General features: G+C 38.3%; 1 protein-coding gene across 2 annotated transcripts; it reads right to left on the reverse strand.

Annotated features, from left to right (window-relative positions):
* Nucleotides 1–8,748: 8,748 nt before the first annotated feature.
* On the reverse strand, nucleotides 8,749–11,500 carry LOC149243085 (uncharacterized). Of its 2 annotated transcripts, none has more exons than XM_089367762.1 (3): nucleotides 10,016–11,500; nucleotides 9,217–9,880; nucleotides 8,749–9,107 (listed from the first exon to the last, which is right to left on the reverse strand). In XM_089367762.1, exons 1-2 carry the CDS (start codon nucleotides 11,418–11,420, stop codon nucleotides 9,603–9,605), a joined length of 1,683 nt encoding a protein of 560 aa, XP_089223888.1. In that variant the 5' UTR covers nucleotides 11,421–11,500; the 3' UTR covers nucleotides 8,749–9,107; nucleotides 9,217–9,602. The 2 variants fall into 2 exon arrangements, with proteins under 2 accessions (XP_089223888.1, XP_089223887.1); XM_089367761.1 differs by having other exon boundaries at nucleotides 9,217–9,883.
* Between the last annotated feature and the right edge of the window lie 7,096 nt (nucleotides 11,501–18,596).

Genomic DNA, 18,596 nt, shown 5'->3' on the forward strand with positions numbered 1-18,596 from the left:
CTACAAAGTTTTTTAGACTATCGTATAGTGAGGTAGACAGGCGTGGCTGTTTGTTGATACATAGTCATATGGTTGCCTTCGTTAGCACCCAGAAGATCTTGGTTTCTCTGATTCACATAGCATCCTTCGTTGCCCACAACGACGCATATTTTGCTGCCTCTGGCAAGTCCTTGTCAAGGAAAGAAAACTGACTATCCTCAGGTAATTCGCTAGTAATCAACAGGATGGATAAGAGCAATCACACGTAGTGGAATCCCTTACCTTGTTCTTGGGCCTCCCTGCAGTTTGTCAAAAACTCGTCACAGAGGAAGTGTTTCAAGTTGAACTATACCCCTTCTATGCATTACTCGGCTAGTGTGATGACTGTGGCTGGTACCTCGTTGCCGCTACATTTTCTCATCACCTTTCTTGCCAACAATTGGGTAGCTATGCAAACCCGTTTTTTCTGAATACTAGTAATAACATACCCCCTCTGCTTTTTTTCCAGCTTATATTTCTTTTTCATAGCCTCTGCAAGCGTCAAGTCCCCACTGGTGCTGGCAATTTCCGCGGGGTCCCTTCCCGAACAGGGAAGTCAAGAAATCCTATGAATGAGCTTCGTCGTGATGGGAATGGGCTCCTCCAACCACAAGTACCCATCATGCACCAGGCAAAGCAGTTGTCTGATAACAAATATCATGATTGGGGGCCAATGGAAGTGGGGAATTGATAGGAGGTGGAGTAGCCCGACCTCCTCCACCCCGTGCAGCCATGCCCATGGCTGCAGAGTGGTAACCTCCCCTTCCGTGCTTTGTTCCATTAGCTCGCTAGTTTCTAAATGTGGGAACTTCTCAGTATCTGTGAGGTCCCAGTCTTCAAACTTTATAGTGGGCACGCGGCCTACAACCGTACCTTCAAATAGAACCCCTTCGGGGAGGAACGGGGTGTTGAGTGTGCTCGTCATAGCGTCCAAATATTTAGGGACCTTTACCCTCCCTTTCTGTAGAGGAACATACTTGGGTAGCTTTGCTATGGCACGTACTGGCTGGATGTCTTCTTCTATCTCTTCATCTGGTTCCATCTTTTTGACAGAGGTTGGAGGGTCCTCTTCCTCATCGTCGCTTTCAATATTAACCATTTTACCTTTCTTTTCCATCGTCAGTTTGCTGAACCGAGGATTTCGTGGAGATATGCGGACTGATCCTACTGCCTATGGGTCCTTTTTGGGCCTTAATATCTGGGGTGATTTAGGGATTTTTGGTGTATCACCTATCGACAGTGTAGAACTCTGGGCAGCTCCCCTAGTTGTTATCATTATTCTGATCAAGGACTCCTGTGTATCCTTTGGCAATGCTCTAAACCACAAACTTGGTTTTACGGTTACCAAGTTCATCAAAAAATTCCTGTTCATTTGTTAAAGCCATAATTTAAACATGCCAAGGGTTGTTTGGTGACAGGCCACTTGTGCTTTATAGGCCTCTTTGAATTTAAATTCGACCGTTCCCCTCTTTTGTGGCTCATTAATGTGATTTTGGCGATGGATCTATTCAACCCTAGTTCTGACCCTATGTCTTAATTTCCCACCATCCACTCTTAAATTGGACATCTTGTCAGGAACAATATTTGCAATGGTCACCTTCCATTGTACCCAGGTGGCAGCTCAGTCCCTTGTATGCGGACGCATTCTATGCTTCAGACTAATTTTGCACACCACATCTGAGCCGCACAACTCCCCTACAGACTACTTTATATTCTTGCGCCCTCTTCCAACTGCTTGGAGCGTTGAGACTGGGTTTCCTATGGATAGTCTGGTGGTCGCACCCCTCATGCGAGGTTTCATTTTTCTTGTTAGCCTCGGCTTCAGGCACCTTTCGAGTACCTTTGTATTTAGTAGCGCATCGCGCTCTTCTGTGTATGGTACGCTCCCCTATTTAGTAAGGTGCAGTCGCAGCCATGATAGTAGGGTCGCAGCTCATTTCAATGCAATAGTAGGGCCAGCCAAGCCTGGTCCCCTTATTCTTAGATTCCCACGGTCTGCTTGTGTGACTCCGGTTTTTAGTTTACTAACTTCTTTGTCCAATATCTCGCTTTTCTTTCTCATCCGTGCCCATCCTTCATCTAGTTCGCAAAGTTTCAAGCTCCCACACTGAATGGCTTCCTGTAACTATCGAATTCCTTTACCTAGGTCCTCGTGTCCTGTCCGAATAGTGGGGGCTGTGGTCTGGGGAATTCTCTCCATCCTCCTGGTTTCATCTTGTTTTATCATTGATAGGATCGCCTTCGCACTCCTCTTTTTTCTTATGGTCCTATAGGCCCATTGAGCCATTGGTATGCACAAATTACAATGGGTTCGTTTTATCTGGAGAACTTTGTTTAGGATCCAGAATGTTTTTTTGAATGCTTTGTCGTGAACTACTGATGGAATGTGTCGCCTTCCCTATTGTCGCATCGGGTTCTGATTTTTGATTCTTAGTTGGGGAGGTGGTTGCACAACATAACTCTGCATCCCTCACCACAGGTGGATGCTCAAACCGCTTCGTCCTTGCTACCCAGATCGCGTTCGACATTGGGGACCTCCAAACCGTACACGCACCTGCCTTCTATATTCACACCAGTTCCACCTAGTCTTTTGAGGTGTACTCCACCCTTATGTAGTTGTCACGCGCAGCACCCCTTTTTGTGCATCGTGCCACTTCTCCTCCGTTATTTTATTTCCATAGTGGTCTACAAATTCCTACCCATTTGTTGTGCCATCATCTGCTGGCAGTTCCTTGCTTCGTTCATCATGCATCGCAGTGATCTAATCATCATATTACAATTTAGCGTTGTTACTTTGTGCAACCGGTTTTGCCATCGCTCTATTTCTTCATCTAAATCTGAAGTGCAGGAACTGTCATGCTCGCATGAAATTCTCTCGTCCAGTGTCAGATTCATTCGATCCTGGTCTTGGGCCATTATATGGTAAATGCAGTCTAGTTCATCGTTGCTATCCCCGTCGCGCACAGGTTTAGTGTAACGCGCTCCTTCGGTTGGATCCAGTGGAACTATTACACAAAGAGACTTTTTCTCGAATATCATCTTTCATCTTTTTAGGTTGATGACTCCATTCATGTCCATGGCCCAGTCTATTCCTGGAAACGCATGGTAAGGGTTATTGTCATCAACAATTTCTATTACCTCAAAGTCTGTCTGCATGCTTACACCTTCAATGTCTGCAATTACCCCTTGCAACCTTCCCATGGGTAAGATTTTTTGTTGGTTCACCATCCATAATTGAATTAGAGACCACTCTAGCGTGGGCCTGCCCATGCGTTCCCATGTATATTTAGGTAGCACATTCGCATCCGAACCCAAGTCTAGGATGACCTGATCCATCTCAAAGTCGCTAATCTAGTTGTCAATTGCATTTGTCGCCCAGTGCACAAAGCATGTTTTCCTAGTTTCCGGACCACGCGTGGTTCACCCAACCCTGCGCACCTAGTTATTAGCTCTTGTAATCCCTGAAGTGCCTTATTGTCACGTAGTAGCTTCATGCATGTCTCTGAAAAGGTAGTAAGCATGGACGGATCCATTCCGTGCTCAGATTGATCCTTACTACCAGAAGTAGAGGTCTCCGTGAAGCTCTTCTTAGCTTCCTTAAATGTTTCCTTCGCGCGTTCCAAATCAGACTCAGGTTCCTTTGTAGGAGCCTCGTGAACCCATGAATCTTCCTTAGGCTACTTCCTCTTATCTTCCCCCGTAGTCACACCACTTCTGAGTACCATGTTTACACTGGGGTCTTCTTCGTGAGGTTCAGCCCTCATCATCTAGATGTTCTAGGTCGAAGTAGGCTATAGTACCCCTTTCTCACGCATCTAAGTGATCAGCATAGGACATTCTACCATCTCATGATCAAACTGCTCACAATACAGACAAGATATTTTGGTTCGGTTCATACAGTCACACGTGTAATGCCTAGGTCCTCCACAATTGTAGCAGATTAACTGTCCACAGCCTTGTCCAGGTCCCATTCCCCCTTGTCCTCGTCCTCGTCCCTAGAACCCACCGCGCGCTATTGCTGCGGCTGGATCCTGACCTCACGCCTCAGTCTACATCTTGTAGGTAGGTGTTCTATCTATCAACAATTCATAGCTTCGATAGTTTCGTTCATTATGGCCCACTGATCTACAAAAATGGCAAAATAGCTGCTCGAGGGTCTGTGTAAACTTCTACAATAGATGACAGTTGTCCGTCGTGTGTTTTCCTCCCACCTGACAGATCGCACATGAGAGTGCCGGCACCACACTTGGCCCTGCTTGTGCCTCTGGTCTCAATAGCATTGGTCGCCCCCTGCCAAATAGTTCACAAATATCGAACAATGATCCTTATCGTGGCCCTGGATTTTACATTTTATGCACCACACTTCTTCTCACGCTTCTGGCTGGCGTGCCCTATCCTCTTTCAAACTTTGTATCTCCAAGCATAGGTTTTGTAGTTGCACATGGATCTATTGGACTCCTAATCTAGGATCCTGTATCGAAGTTTCATGCTACCTCATCGCTATTTCCATTGCTTCTGCTTAGGTTGAAAACTTCTACTAGGATAGTGTCGTCCTCAGATGCGGTGTCAAAAACGCCACAAACCATGCGTGGTGCTGGGCATTCATTAGCGTCATATTAGCCTTGCAGATGGTACTCTTCAGTCTCTGGTCCAGATCCCAGGGGGTTTCGCATGGAAGCATCGCGATCTCCTTTAATTCGATGATCGACAGCGTCTCCGATTTCGGCGGGCTAAATTCTTTGTTTAATGCAATCTGAATTTCTGCTATTCTGACATTGAGATGATCATTCAAGTGCTTGATATACCAAGTCAACATGCGATCCTACAATGCACTTACCAATTTGACCTTCTTAATGTTATCATCCATAAATTCATGTGCTTCCCACATTGCTCTTACTACAAACCAAAACGGATCTGGATCTTTTCTCCCTACTCCTCTGAACACAGGCAACTTGATCGCACTCGCCATGCTAAACTTCTGGTTTTGTGGAGGTGGTGTGGGCAAAGATGGGGGTGAAGGAGGTGACACGAGTGGTGGTGTTAGCAGAGATGATAGCTGTGGAATGCATTGCCTTATCAAACTGACTGCACTCCTTGGAGAAGCCCAAGTGCGCTCTTCCTCTTCCGCTCGTGGAGGCGAAATTAAAGGCTTGTTTCCTAACCCTTTGATACCTTTGTAGGCCCTTCCACTCCACGCCATTCCACTCATTAATGGATTCGCATCACCCGTTTTTCACATAATATCATCTTAATCCAGGTATTCAATAATTTAATGTACTTGCCTCGCAGTCCCTTGAGAAATCCTCTCTCTGCTTCGCTGTAGCTGACAATCATGTCTATCGCAAATTCAGTGATAAACCCTCCTATTATCCGATCTAGCCAATGATCTACGACTCATGCGATCTTATCTTCAGATGCCTCTAGCCTGCAAACCAACTCTGGAATCCACACTATGGGTTGATCAAGCTTCCAATTTTCCTGGGTGTCTGCTAGCCAATCATATAGCTCTGAAGAGAAAGATGCATAGAAGATCTTGTGAATATATGTAGCGATCCAACCACCTCTTCTTCAGATATCTACGGGGTTTTCTTCCTATACTACAAACTTGTGAAGCTTCTGATGCAACTAGTATTCAATCTCTTTCTTCGTACGGTTCTAGTGTTCCGACTTCAGACATCCCTTAGGCAGATCCTGGTCCCAGCAACGGAAGCATTTGTTGGCTTATTGGGGCCTGACCGAGGTTCGAAAGTGTTTTAGCCAAACAAATCCCGCACTACCGACCCTTTTGGCAACAATCCACGGAGCGCGGACTGAAGTCTCAACGATAAGAGTGATCGGAGATCGGAGATCAGATCCCAACAAGGCAGAAGGGAGTGCTATACCATGCGCAAAGCGACTTACGATATTGTGATAAAGGCACGGACCCAAAATGTTTCATGGACGCGATTTCATTTCATTTGAAATCTAGTTTTGGCATTCAAACAATGTATTTCTTTATATCTCCGAGGTAAACGGTATTTCGAACCGGCTTCAGGCGGTAAGCAGTATTGGAGAGGCTCCACTAGAATCCATACACTAGCCGACACGAGGCGCAGCGCAAGAGAGAGAAAACCACTCATTTCAGGTGGGTTTTCCCCATGCAAGTGGGCCGCCCGAAATGATCGTCAGCCATTGATTATCGATCACTGATCGGAAAGTGGACAATGAACGAGCTATTTTACGAACCTGAAAAGATTATAAATGCGGTTGAATTTCATTTGAGTTCCGGCTTTAGGCTCACAGTTGCGTTTCTGTGAAGTTTTCCCATGTATTCCATTATTGGGTTATGCCAGAGGAATGCTCAATGGTTGGGTTACCCGCGCCCATCGTTCCTTTCATTTGTAAATTGATTCTTTTAATGAACAATTAGTTCACGCTTTAAGCGATTGTTGTAACAGAACGTGTTATAAAACACGATGAACCTAGATATGCTCGGAATGAAGGGTAGCCACTAGTGGTTGGGAGGCAGAGCTAGAGCGCTTAACAGAGCGAAGCCACCAGAGGTTGGAAGCAGCACCTAAATGTTTCAGTGAAGTATCATACAACAAAGAGATTGAAGGATCAAGTTGTTGCTCGTGTCTATTGTGCAGAATACAGAAGAAGGAATTCCAGAGACACTCCCAAATTCTGAGGGAGTTAGAGAAGCCAGAAGCTCAAGAAGCTCATAGCACTGACTGGAAGAATTAGTCCACAGAAGCCTAGATCTATCTATAGGTAAAGGAAAGCCAGGGATATGATGGCATTCTAAACCCGTTGGTTTAGTTGTAAACCATTGGAGTTGAGTGTGAAACTTGTAAAAGAATTCAAGCCATAATCCCAAAGAGTCTAGTCGAATTGATTAGAGCTCAAGGAGACGTAGCCCAAGATATGAGGGTGAACTCCATATTATATTGTTGTCTTTTGTGATTGCTTATTGTTGCATTGCATTTAATGTTATATGTTTAAATATTAGTTTAAGCGAATGAACTCAAGCACTTGAACAGTTAAAGGAAAACAAAGCATGAACCTATTTCCAGTTCTTTTACTTATGAAAATTATGAATCATAAGCATAGATCTTGGAAATTAACTAAGCTTTGGAGTGGGAGAGGTTCTTCTAGGTTGACAAGGAGCCTTTAGGTCCCCATTTCAGATCAGTTGCGTTCCTGTTTAAGTTCGTATCACATGGAGTGGAAGAAAACATAATATTTCTGATATGAATATTTATATGTGTGGCATATGCACACGTCCTAGATGAGTTAAGAAATAAATTAGACAATAAAGGAGAGAAATGCATATTTAAGATTTATAATGATGAATCAAAGGCATATAAACTATATAATCCAATAACACAAAAATTCATAATCAACAAAGATGGACAATTCATCAGAGGAAGCATGGGATGAAATTTTGGAGAGAACAATTAATGTAGTAGCAATTTTACCACAATAAGATAAAGAGGAACTAGTAGCAACACACACTTCTTCAATTGTGACTCCTCCCACACCTATTCAAGCTCAACAAAGTAGTCCTCAAGTGATTCCTTCAACAAGCAAAACAATAGCCTCATGTATTCAAGCAAGTACTGCAAGTGGACAACAAAGATCACCAACTTTAGGGATTCTTAATCTAGGGACAAAAACTACACATTCTACACGTTGAACTTCAAGTGACACATTAAATCTGAGTTTGGAAAGTTTGAGAAGAGGAAAATTCATAAGTTTGAGAGGTATTTAAGAGCAAAATGAAAGTCAAAGTAGTTCAGGTTTGAATTCTATCTTTGCTTTATATTCACGTTAAAACTATCCACTTAATTTTGAAGATGCAATTAGGGAAGAAAATGGGTAGCAGCAATGGATGAAGGAATAGATGCAATAGAAAACATTGATACATGGGAATTAGTGAATCTTCCACAAGGAAAATATGTCATAGGTGTAAAGGGGAGCTATAATACAAAAGGCAATGTGGAAGAAAGGATTAAAAGGCATAAACCAAGGCTGTGTATTAAGGGATATAAATAACAACTTGGAAGAGATTAAGCTAAAACATTCACTCCAATTGCAACAATGAAAGCCTTGAAGACAATTTTAGCAATATCAGTCCTACATAAGTGAAACTTATATCAAATGGACATGAAATCATCCTTCTTGAATGGACCATTGAAAGAAAAAGTGTATGTGGAGTAGCCACCTCATTATGAGGTTCAAGGCCAAGACAAAGCTTATAGACTAAAGAAATCTCTTTATGAGTTGAGAGGCAAGCACCATAGACCTAGTATAGCAAAGTAGACTCATACTTATTGAACAATATTTATAAGGAACATACAGCAAGAGAATACACAAATATGTGTTGACTAAAATATAATTTATGTATCATATGCACAAACATGACTAATATTGCCAAGTTACAACTTTATATAAAAAAATTATACTTATACCACTTACCCTTTAATATCTATTCAAATACTAATCACTATTTTAATATAATTGATTTTTTAACTAAATATTTCAATTATTCTACCACTTCAACTGAACTCGATGACATGAATTGTAGAATGCCTAGTATGGTAGTCACATTTGAATTAAACCAAACACCAAGTCATCTAATAACTAGAGACAATATTTACTTCGTGAAAATTTGATGAACTACTCACTACTAAACTATTTACACACATGGTAAAACTACCAATTCATTGAATCTTTCCGAGGCTTAAAGAAAAAAATACTTGGTGCATACCACTCTTATTATTTAATATAAATAATATTGTCAATGAATTTGAAAAATACTTGTCTGCTGCTAAAACTATGTAAATTGACCATCAGTTTTGATATCAGCTGAAACAGATTATATTATTAAAACCAACTCAAGACACAAAATCCACGCTTAATTCCACTAGTTTTGACTGCATCCTCGATAGAGCTATGCTTTCTTGACCCTTCCTAGTTCATAACCTTGAAGTCTTTGAATTACTTCCAGACGTGTTGGAGTTTGTGTCAAACCAAATATCCATGGGATGGCTCGGAGTTACACAATGCCCGACCATACTACAATTCTGGAGTTTCCTGCAAAACATCTGAAAACAATAATGACGAGAACCCAAAAAATATGAGCAAGGAGAGGATGAATCTTTTCCTGGAAAGTGGAAAACAGACAAAAGAACATACCTGGATGTTGTCACCTACAATGGACCTGTACTCTTTATTAGTACCCAAAAATAGTCATTTCAACCATCAATTCACGCCACAGGATGGATGATGGAGGATGCTTTCGATGTTCCAGACTGGATGCTACCGTAGATTTTTGAAGGGTTCTCAAACACAAATGTTCCTCTCCAAATGACTGCTCAGTAACTCCCCCTTGAACAGTGACCTGCAAACTAGAGCCATGAGTTGTCTCTGGACACATTAATATAACCAGATGTGCTGGACTTCCCACTCTTCCCACAGCTGCTCCATGACCATGGAACATCGTCAACCTGACGCTATAGTTTTCGGCGACCTGTGTAAGGTCTTCCTGGGCTTTGTACAATTGCCAAGAAGCAGAAAACCGACCGGCATCCTCTCTAGAATCAGAGGAAGTAGCCTATCATTACCTTTTTCTTTCCATCAATTCTGTTTCTGTACCAGCTACTTGAAAACAATATAGCCAAAGCAGTGGCTACATTGCCAATCTTTTCAAACACTGATACAAAAATGACTGGTTTTCTCACAGGGTATTTCCCTTGTAATAGCTCAATCACTGAAACCTTACCTGATGTTGTCGCAATTATTGAAATTATATAAGCTCTAATATTGCGGGCTGGAAGTTCAGGAATCCCAAGAAATGTCTCCAAAACATTTCGGATCTCTTCTGCCACAATTAAAAATGCAGGATTAATAAGAGCAATGGGGAATAAACAATTTTCTCACTAGAATTGATGGTTGAAAATCTCACAACATTGATTTAAGGAAGAAATTATATTGAAGAGAGAAAGCTGAGTACCTTTTGGAACGTTTATTGATGATAATTGTGTCGCTGGCAGCATTTTCCTCCAACCATTCATAGTGTCTGGTTCTCCACCTCGGTTACTTGCAGTCTGCAACAAGTTGTCCACTGTTGATTCTTCTTGCTTTTGATGCAGGATCTTCCTAAGTGTTGCCACTCCCGTCTTCACTATCTGTATTTCCAGTATCTTCACCAGTCCCCACATGATTATTTTTCTCATATTGCACCCACTATTGAAAACTTTGGCCAGGACTTCCATATGCGGCTCAAGTTTTGAGTACTGATTATACTTCATTATGGATAGAGCCTCGGTACAGGACACGAAAAATCCCTCTTTAACCTTTATGTACAAGCAATGATCACCATAGCCCAATTCTGCTGAGTGTATCAAACGATTGTTGATTTGAAATCCAAACGATTCTATGCAAGGCGTGCCCCTCTGATGCACACCAGCAAATTGGCAATCATCCAAGTCTTTGAATTTAACAAATGTAGTTACAGGGAAGACACTGCTTTCGTCTTCTGATGTAGTGTAATAAGCATAGCCATACCTCCTGTGACAAGCTGCCCATCTCTTGCTAAACCAGCTGAAAAAAATGTAAAGTTGCTTGCATTTTCCGAATATCCGCAACTTCACTTGTTTCGTTAAATAAAACATGAAAAGGTCATACAATTGCAACAAAGGGGTCCTTACTATATCTACAAGAATCAGAATGAGCGTGCAGAGAGCTGATTCATTAGCCAGCCCCTTGGCCTGTAATAGCAATGGTATTGTGGCAAGGAAGGTAGAAAGCCTCAAATTCCATGTAACAGTACATTGCTTGCCGAATATGCATGGCGCATACAACTCGTTTATGTGGTACTCCCATGAAAGCATCGCTTCAAACATTTCTTCCTTGCTGATAACTGTCCCCATAACTAATTCATTACCAATCAGCTCAACCTCTTTTAACAGAATCAATTTATCAATGTCATACATCGCCCATTCGAAAAGTACGTTTTGATGGCAGAAGTAATAACTTCCGTTGAATTTGACAGTGTACCACCACTGGTTGAATGCAAGCAATTCAACACCATTGATATTTCTGTTATTTACATTATCGAAATACTCTGTCCTAAATTCTTCCCATGATCGACTATATGATTTCCTAAGACGATACTTCTTAGATATGTGTATAACATCCGGTTGCATGTTTCCCATCACAGTGTAAGGCACACCACAATGGTCAGGCCGAGTATTTGTGTTACTTCGGAATACAAATTTTAGTTGGCCATTAATTGCCATTTGGCAGAGATAATATACCGATTTTACAAAGGTGGTATCCCTAGCAATCTGCCAAATCGCATAGAGCCATTGAATGAGCACGAAAGTTTGGCCCTTCAAGAATTCGCTGAAGCTCATTTTCGTTCGCTTGTCCGTAGAGCCTCCTCCAAGCCAAAATATTGGTACAAACCTTACAGCTCGGCTTTCAATCTGACGCTTTGAGTCATTAATAAAACTAGGCATGGAAACTTCATCCTCTCTAACTTTAAATTTAAAAAAAGTTATGATCAAACTAGGCATGGAAACTTTGCACCATGTAAGACACTATTTTCTATTTATTTTCATGAGAATATTTTTATTTTTCAAATAATTTTGGTTTTATTTGCCTTTGATGGCCCCTCTTATGAGAACGTTTGTGCCAAGGTTATGTATTATTTCCCATCATTTATGTCAATATGGTGAAATATCTAGTATGAATTGAAAAAGCCAAATTCCAAGGCATTCTTCCCATGTTGAATCGCTAAAAGTGTCAAAGTTATCACACCTTATTTATCAATAGTTGTAAGGTCCCACATCATTTAATTTATTTAAATTAATAAATAAATAATTTATTATATGAATAATAATAATAAAGAATAAATAATTCCAAAGTTGTAAAAAATAATAATAAATAAAGTACAAGATGAAAAAGTAAATAAATAGAAGATAATAATGATAATTACAAGAAAGAAATTAGTCCAAGGATTAATTTAATTGATTAAGTTTCGTCTAAAGCATTTTTGTTAAGAAATATTGATTCTATAATTTTGAAGTGAGACTATTAAAAAACTAATTTACAAGAATAATTTATGAAAAAATGCTACTCAATTTTGATCATGGGACATACTTAGTAAACTATTTATACTTCAAAAATTCACGGAAATGACTCCGAGAGAGGGGACCTATATCGATTCAAAGTCAAACTCACTAATCTATTGGGACCTATATCTGACGCTTTCAATAGGACATTAATTTGTTGAGGGCTGATGGCGAGAAGCAGAATTTCCTCACCAGGCCGCCTTTCCTTCTGAGTTTGTCTCTCCTGTTTATATAAATAATTAAAATCACATTTCATATTCAAATCTAGTAACTGCCTGATAGAGACATGTTTCTCGATGCATCATCTCTATGCTGTTTTTTATTTATAATGTCGTTAAAGTCCACATAAAACTTTAACATCCAAATATTAAATGTCTTATGATAGAGCTTAACATCTCCGGTTTTTAGTCCGTCTGCCCAAAGGCTCCCATATGAATTCAACGAACATAAATAAAAGAAATAATGTAAACCAACTGCAATGCCTCCTCCGTCTTTTCAGAGATGCACGCATTCACATGACGATGATTTTGGCACATACAAACTGGTTCCATGCATCCACGTGAACTTAATCTTAAAGGGACAAAAACACTCTTAACACTCTTTCCTATTTGAAATGGGTGATTTTGGTTCATGCAAATAAACCAGTGATTTTAATATATACTCTAATATACTAGCATATAAAAGTTGTGAATAAATATAACTATTTTTTAAGGATGGTTAATATTGATATAGGTGTTACACATTATCATTATTTAATGAAAAATAATTTTCATTCCTACAAAATGCTCTTGTTTTTTTGTTTTTAAGTTTTTAATAATTTGTTTTTAAATTTTTGAAAGAATTTGTAGATGGTTCCTTCATATTTAAATAAAAAATAATGATATTGTTAAGTTTAATTCGATTTATTAAATCCGGAAAACATCACAACTATGTTTAGAAAATCTTCGGCAAAATCACATAAACCATCTTTTGTCGACGCGTTTCGAACCAACCAGTGTGGTTCATCGTCAGGACAAGTTGAAGAACCAATCTGGCTTAGCTGATTAAATACAGTGTGCAGAGACTCCAACGGCTATATTTTTAACGGCTAATTTTGACCCAATGAACCTAGTCAAACCCTTAATTATTAATATTCCTCTAAATAGCTAAACCCAGTAAATAAAAGAATTCAATTTAATTAACTGTATATGTATATCTAAATATAATTCAGTATTAAGATAATCCATTGGTTAATTTGAGTATATTAAATAATATAATATCTATATTTATTAATTATAATGGTCATTATATCTCGTATAATGGTTAAATTAATTAATTAATCTATAATTATTATTATTCTAATATTATTTAATTACGCATAAATGGTATTAAAATACTCTTACTCTTAGAATTTAGTTATATTAGGTAATTGAGAGTTCATTTAACAATAATTAAATTACTGGTCCATTGGTAAGTTAGATCTATTCGCTCTTTAAAATAAATCATTCTTATTTATTATTTAAATATGATGGACCATAAGTTATATACACCAATCCATGTTTATTAATTAAACTACATTTCATTAATAATTTATAATTCCAATATAATAAATAGTATTATTATTCTTAGAATTAAGATGCATTAGGTAAATACCATAATTGAGGGTTGTTAAAGTCCATTTCTATTAATACTAGTATAATTCATCTTCTTGGTTTATCATATATTTATTTATAATACTTTCTTATTTATACTTTGAACCTAATGGTCATTATATCCCCTCTTATAATTAAATTATTACTTAAAAGGTCTAAAAAGGGTTTTTTAGAATTAGATAAAGGGAATTCTAAAGGTGCATAACTAATTGAAAATAGGAAACAAAAGATTTAATCTAATAATAATATACCCAATAGTATCATAAACGGGGTAAGGTTAATACATTAATTAGCCCGAAATTAATAAATAGCTTATTAATGAAACAAACACTCCCTAATAGAAGGACAATCCGCCAAAAACGAACTTAAGGAGAGGGAAGACAAAAACCCTAAGACCTAACAAAAGGGGAATGAGGAGGCTAGGAAGATAAGGCTGGGACCCAGCAACTGCTAATCTTCCAGCCATCATCCCTATTAAGATTGATCGGCCTTTTCTCGATCTCCAGAGCCTCTCTAAATTTGCGATGGTGAAAATGCGCAACTTTGGCAATGACTTGAGCCTCCTCTATACAAACATGATGCAAAGTCTTTCCTGCATGCTCAGCCAGGGCTGAGGATTTGGTCCTACCATGTCTCAAGTCAGCCGAATGCTCGCTAATCCGTTGATTGATAGAGCGACCAGTCTCACCAATATAAGGGGTCCCACAGGAACAGGGAATGACATAAACGCCCTTCATGTCCTTAGGGTCAATCGGGTCTTTCACAGACCTGAGGGAGCCACGGATAGTGTTGAGAGGTCTAAAAGTCACGGGCACATCGAATTTCCTCAGAATCCTTGCAATCCTGTCCGTGGTCCCCTGGACGTAAGGAAGGTTCACACCCATGATATGATCTTTAGTAACCTTTCGGATTGAAGGCTCCTTCTTGGCCCTGAGGAAGGCTTTTTGACCGAGGTGCCTATTGTAACCATTCTTCTCGAAGACATCCAGGAGATGAGCCTTCTCCGACTCCAGGCTCTCCTCATCCGAAATTCTTACAGCACGGGTGGTAAGCGTGCTAAGAACCCCTAACTTCTGAGCGGGGAAATGATGCGAAGAAGCATGTAAGTATTGCTCAGTATGCGTCTTCTTTCTAAACACCTGATGAGAAAAGGAACCATCCACCTTCTTAGAGATGAGAACATCCAAGAACGGAAGACAACCATTATCTTCTTTTTCCATCGTGAATTTGATGGCGGTGGATTGGTTATTAAGGTGACTGAAGAAACGATCCAGTTCGTCAGGACCATGAGGCCAGACAACACCAGTGTCATCTACGAATCTTTTCCAAAGCTTCGGTAAGAGACGGGAGGAGGCTAAAGCCTTAGACTCAAACTCTTCCATGAAGAGATTGGCGACAACAGGGGACAAGGGGGAGCCCATGGCCACTTCGCAAGTCTGCTCGTAGAATTCTCCCTCGAAGCTGAAAAAGGTAGAGGTAAGGCAAAGCTCAACTAACTTAGCCATATCAGGGTCAGTTAGCTTATTAATAACATTCATGGCCTCATTGATAGGAATACAAGTATAAAATTAGTCAATTAATTACCAATTTCTTTTTTTAAATAAAATATAATGATTTATAAAATTACCTAATTGCGTCTCATTTTACTTAACTTTATAACTTTATTCATTAACAACCATGTAACTCTGCAAACTTCTTAAGAAAAGAGATGAAATCTAACATCCAGGCCAACGATTTCAATGTCAATCTTGGAAGAAATGTGAAGGGAAACTTTACTCGAAACTTGATCGTGCACAAATGAATGGGAAACTCTAATAAGGCTTTGTATGTGGAGCCTCTGCCCAATGGAGACGTGATTTTGTGGTGGGTTCAATGCATGTGCTCCTCTTTTCTTTGACTTCCCCTAAGTCCAAAGTGTAAACGTAATTTCATAAATATAATTTTAAAATTATATATATATATCATGATTCAATTGAAGTTTTATATATATATATATATATTAATATATTTTTTCCTTTGATATATTGCAAAGATATTTTTAAAAGACAATATTTATCAATAAATTTGATATTTTTAAGATTGATAAAGAATTTCCTAATTACGAATCATGAAAAATAGGAAGTTTTTAGGTATGTAAGTGAAATCTAACTATTATTTTTTAGATTGGTTAATTATTTTTTAATTAAATGTAATAATCAAATAAATAGATTGTATATTTAAATATAAACTAATTTTAATTTAAAATTTTTAAATTAATACTTTTGTATTTTATATGAGATTTCCTCGAGTATTTAAATAAGGTTCATCATAATAAATATCATCATAAATACTATGGGTGATGCAATACCATGGTCTTCTACACCGCCATTGGTAAATCTATGACTAACTCAAATGTATCTTAACTATTTTATGACTTAAATATTTGATTTTAATTCAATTTTAATTGTAATAATTTGTCAAGTCAACATAATAATTTATTATATTGCATAGGTCATTACATAATATTTTGCAACATGGCTCTTATACTAGATTTTAGAGCTCCTCTCGATTAAACAAAATTCATAATTTATCGATGTGATTTTTTAGTTCTTTTCTTAAATTTGAGCATACAATTCTTGAGAAGACCCCCATCTAGATCAAGGGTGTCAAGAATTGGGCCCATGGAGGTAACAAGGCTGAAATTTTAGGTCATATTGTAAGGAACCAACATGGTTGTTAGGTAACTGATCATGCCACCCTAAACAATCAAAATTTAGCTATAATTACATCATCTTGCTAGGATATTCAATATCCATTGGAGAAGATTCATGTAGGTATGCTTTTGAAGATCATTGCCACTAGGGAGATCTTCCATTGCATATGGAACTATTAAGGGAATTAACTCTAACACATGGAAATCTACCCCGCACATTCATTTTATCTTATTCAACTCCTTTATATTAGATATGTAGTTCATTTGACCCTATGTATCATGGAGGAAACTTGGATGAACAACTTAATCAGGATCAAGGATTCATATGCAAGTGTTTCCTAGGTGAAATCAAGAGTAATATCTCCATCACTAACCCTAGTGCTCCAGAATAGAAGATATGTGACTGCCAAGAATAGAGAACCCCTAAAATTTGGAAAACTTTATCAAGCGCAAGCTAAAATCATTTAGTATACAGATTGGAGATAATATAAAGCTCAATGGGATGATGAAATTTGAATATTCTATAGTACTTGGAAGATTTCTCATGATCTGCCCCCGCTAGTTCATGTGGTGCAATAAGAGCCACATCACCATCGACATCTCATATTCCCACTATTGTAGGTAGAAGAAGGAATCTCGAGGTACAAATATCTAAAATCAAAGCTAGAGAAGAACCAACATATTCAATTGAAGTAGTTATCATTCTCTTTCATTTAACAGGAGAATGACTTGTTGCATAAGATCTTGAGATACCTAGTAAAGGAGAAGAATGAAGCTTCTCTGGAGAGCCTATAATTGAAGAAATAATGGAGGAAAATATGATAAAAGAACCATATTCTCCTATTTTTGAAGAATTAATGGTTGAAGGAGAAGCATAGATAATACCCCCAATGGAACTGGAAATCAAAGAATATTAGGTGGAGGGGGAGGTGATAGAATACCTCTTGTAGGAGGAAGAAGACCACCTCCTAAACGAGGAAGAAGAGGGACGAAGATGATGATATGAAGAAGATCCATATGTTTTTGCTATGCAAGATACATATACTAATGCCAACGCGATAAATATTTCTCCATCAATACTTCCAAATTTTCATGGTATGCAAATTGAGGATGGCAAGACTTTTATTTTTGTGTTTGAAGTACTTTGTATAAGTTATGAATATTTTCAAGATGCTAAAAAATTTAAGCTATTTCCAACTACATTAAAAGACGGATCTTTAAAATGGTTCATGGGATTAGGGACAAATTTTGTAAGATCATGGGATGAAACAAGATAATTTATTTTACAAAAATATAGATATTATTACATTCAACATGATGTTAAGGAAGAAATTTTTAAAATGACGCAAAGAGAGGATGAAAATCTGGAATATTTTGTGGAAATATTTGTCTACAATGTCAAAGGGAAAAGCAACATAAGTAGGGATTGGACACTGTAAAAACCCTTTTACTTCGAGCAGTTAGGGATGAATGGATTGATCTCTTAAATTTAATGGGTAAACGAGAAGTATCCCAGTTTGCTTTTGAAGGAATTTATGAATTATGCAAGCATATATCATGAGGAAGAGAAATATATGGTAAAGGTAATCGAGGTCCAATCATGGCTAAAGTAAATGTGCATCTACTACAATATGCAGAACTAAACTTGGTCATTTATTGGAAAATTTCGAAATTGATATTCTTGGAAATTTAAGTGAACAAATCGAATTGCTATGTTTTCAAAATAAACAAAAGGCAGAAAATGCTATATTATCTATCTTTTGTCTTACATGTAGAATAAAACATCCTTTGAGAGAATGTCCCTTAGATAACATTGAAAGATGTGTTACTTTTGCCAAGAAACATGCAACAAAAGATTACCCATATCTACTAGAATTGAAAATAATTTATCAAGAGGATAATGAAGCAAGTGAAGGCTCAATACAAATTTTCTTTGTAACACCAAGAAGACCTTGGCAATCTTCTCAAGCTAAAAATCAACCTTAGCAACAAAGTGAGTGAGGAACATATGGGGAGAATAATCCTCAATTTCATGCATCATATCCTTAGGCTCAATATCCTTAATATTAACCCTAACAATCATACTAAGCTCCTTCAACACAACCATTGTTAGCATCTAGTCAACCTCTTCAA

The sequence above is a fragment of the Pinus tabuliformis genome, chromosome 8 (genome assembly GCF_031772625.1).
Source record: "Pinus tabuliformis cultivar Carrire ecotype Pingquan chromosome 8, CPIR1, whole genome shotgun sequence".
Lineage (NCBI taxonomy): Eukaryota > Viridiplantae > Streptophyta > Pinopsida > Pinales > Pinaceae > Pinus > Pinus tabuliformis.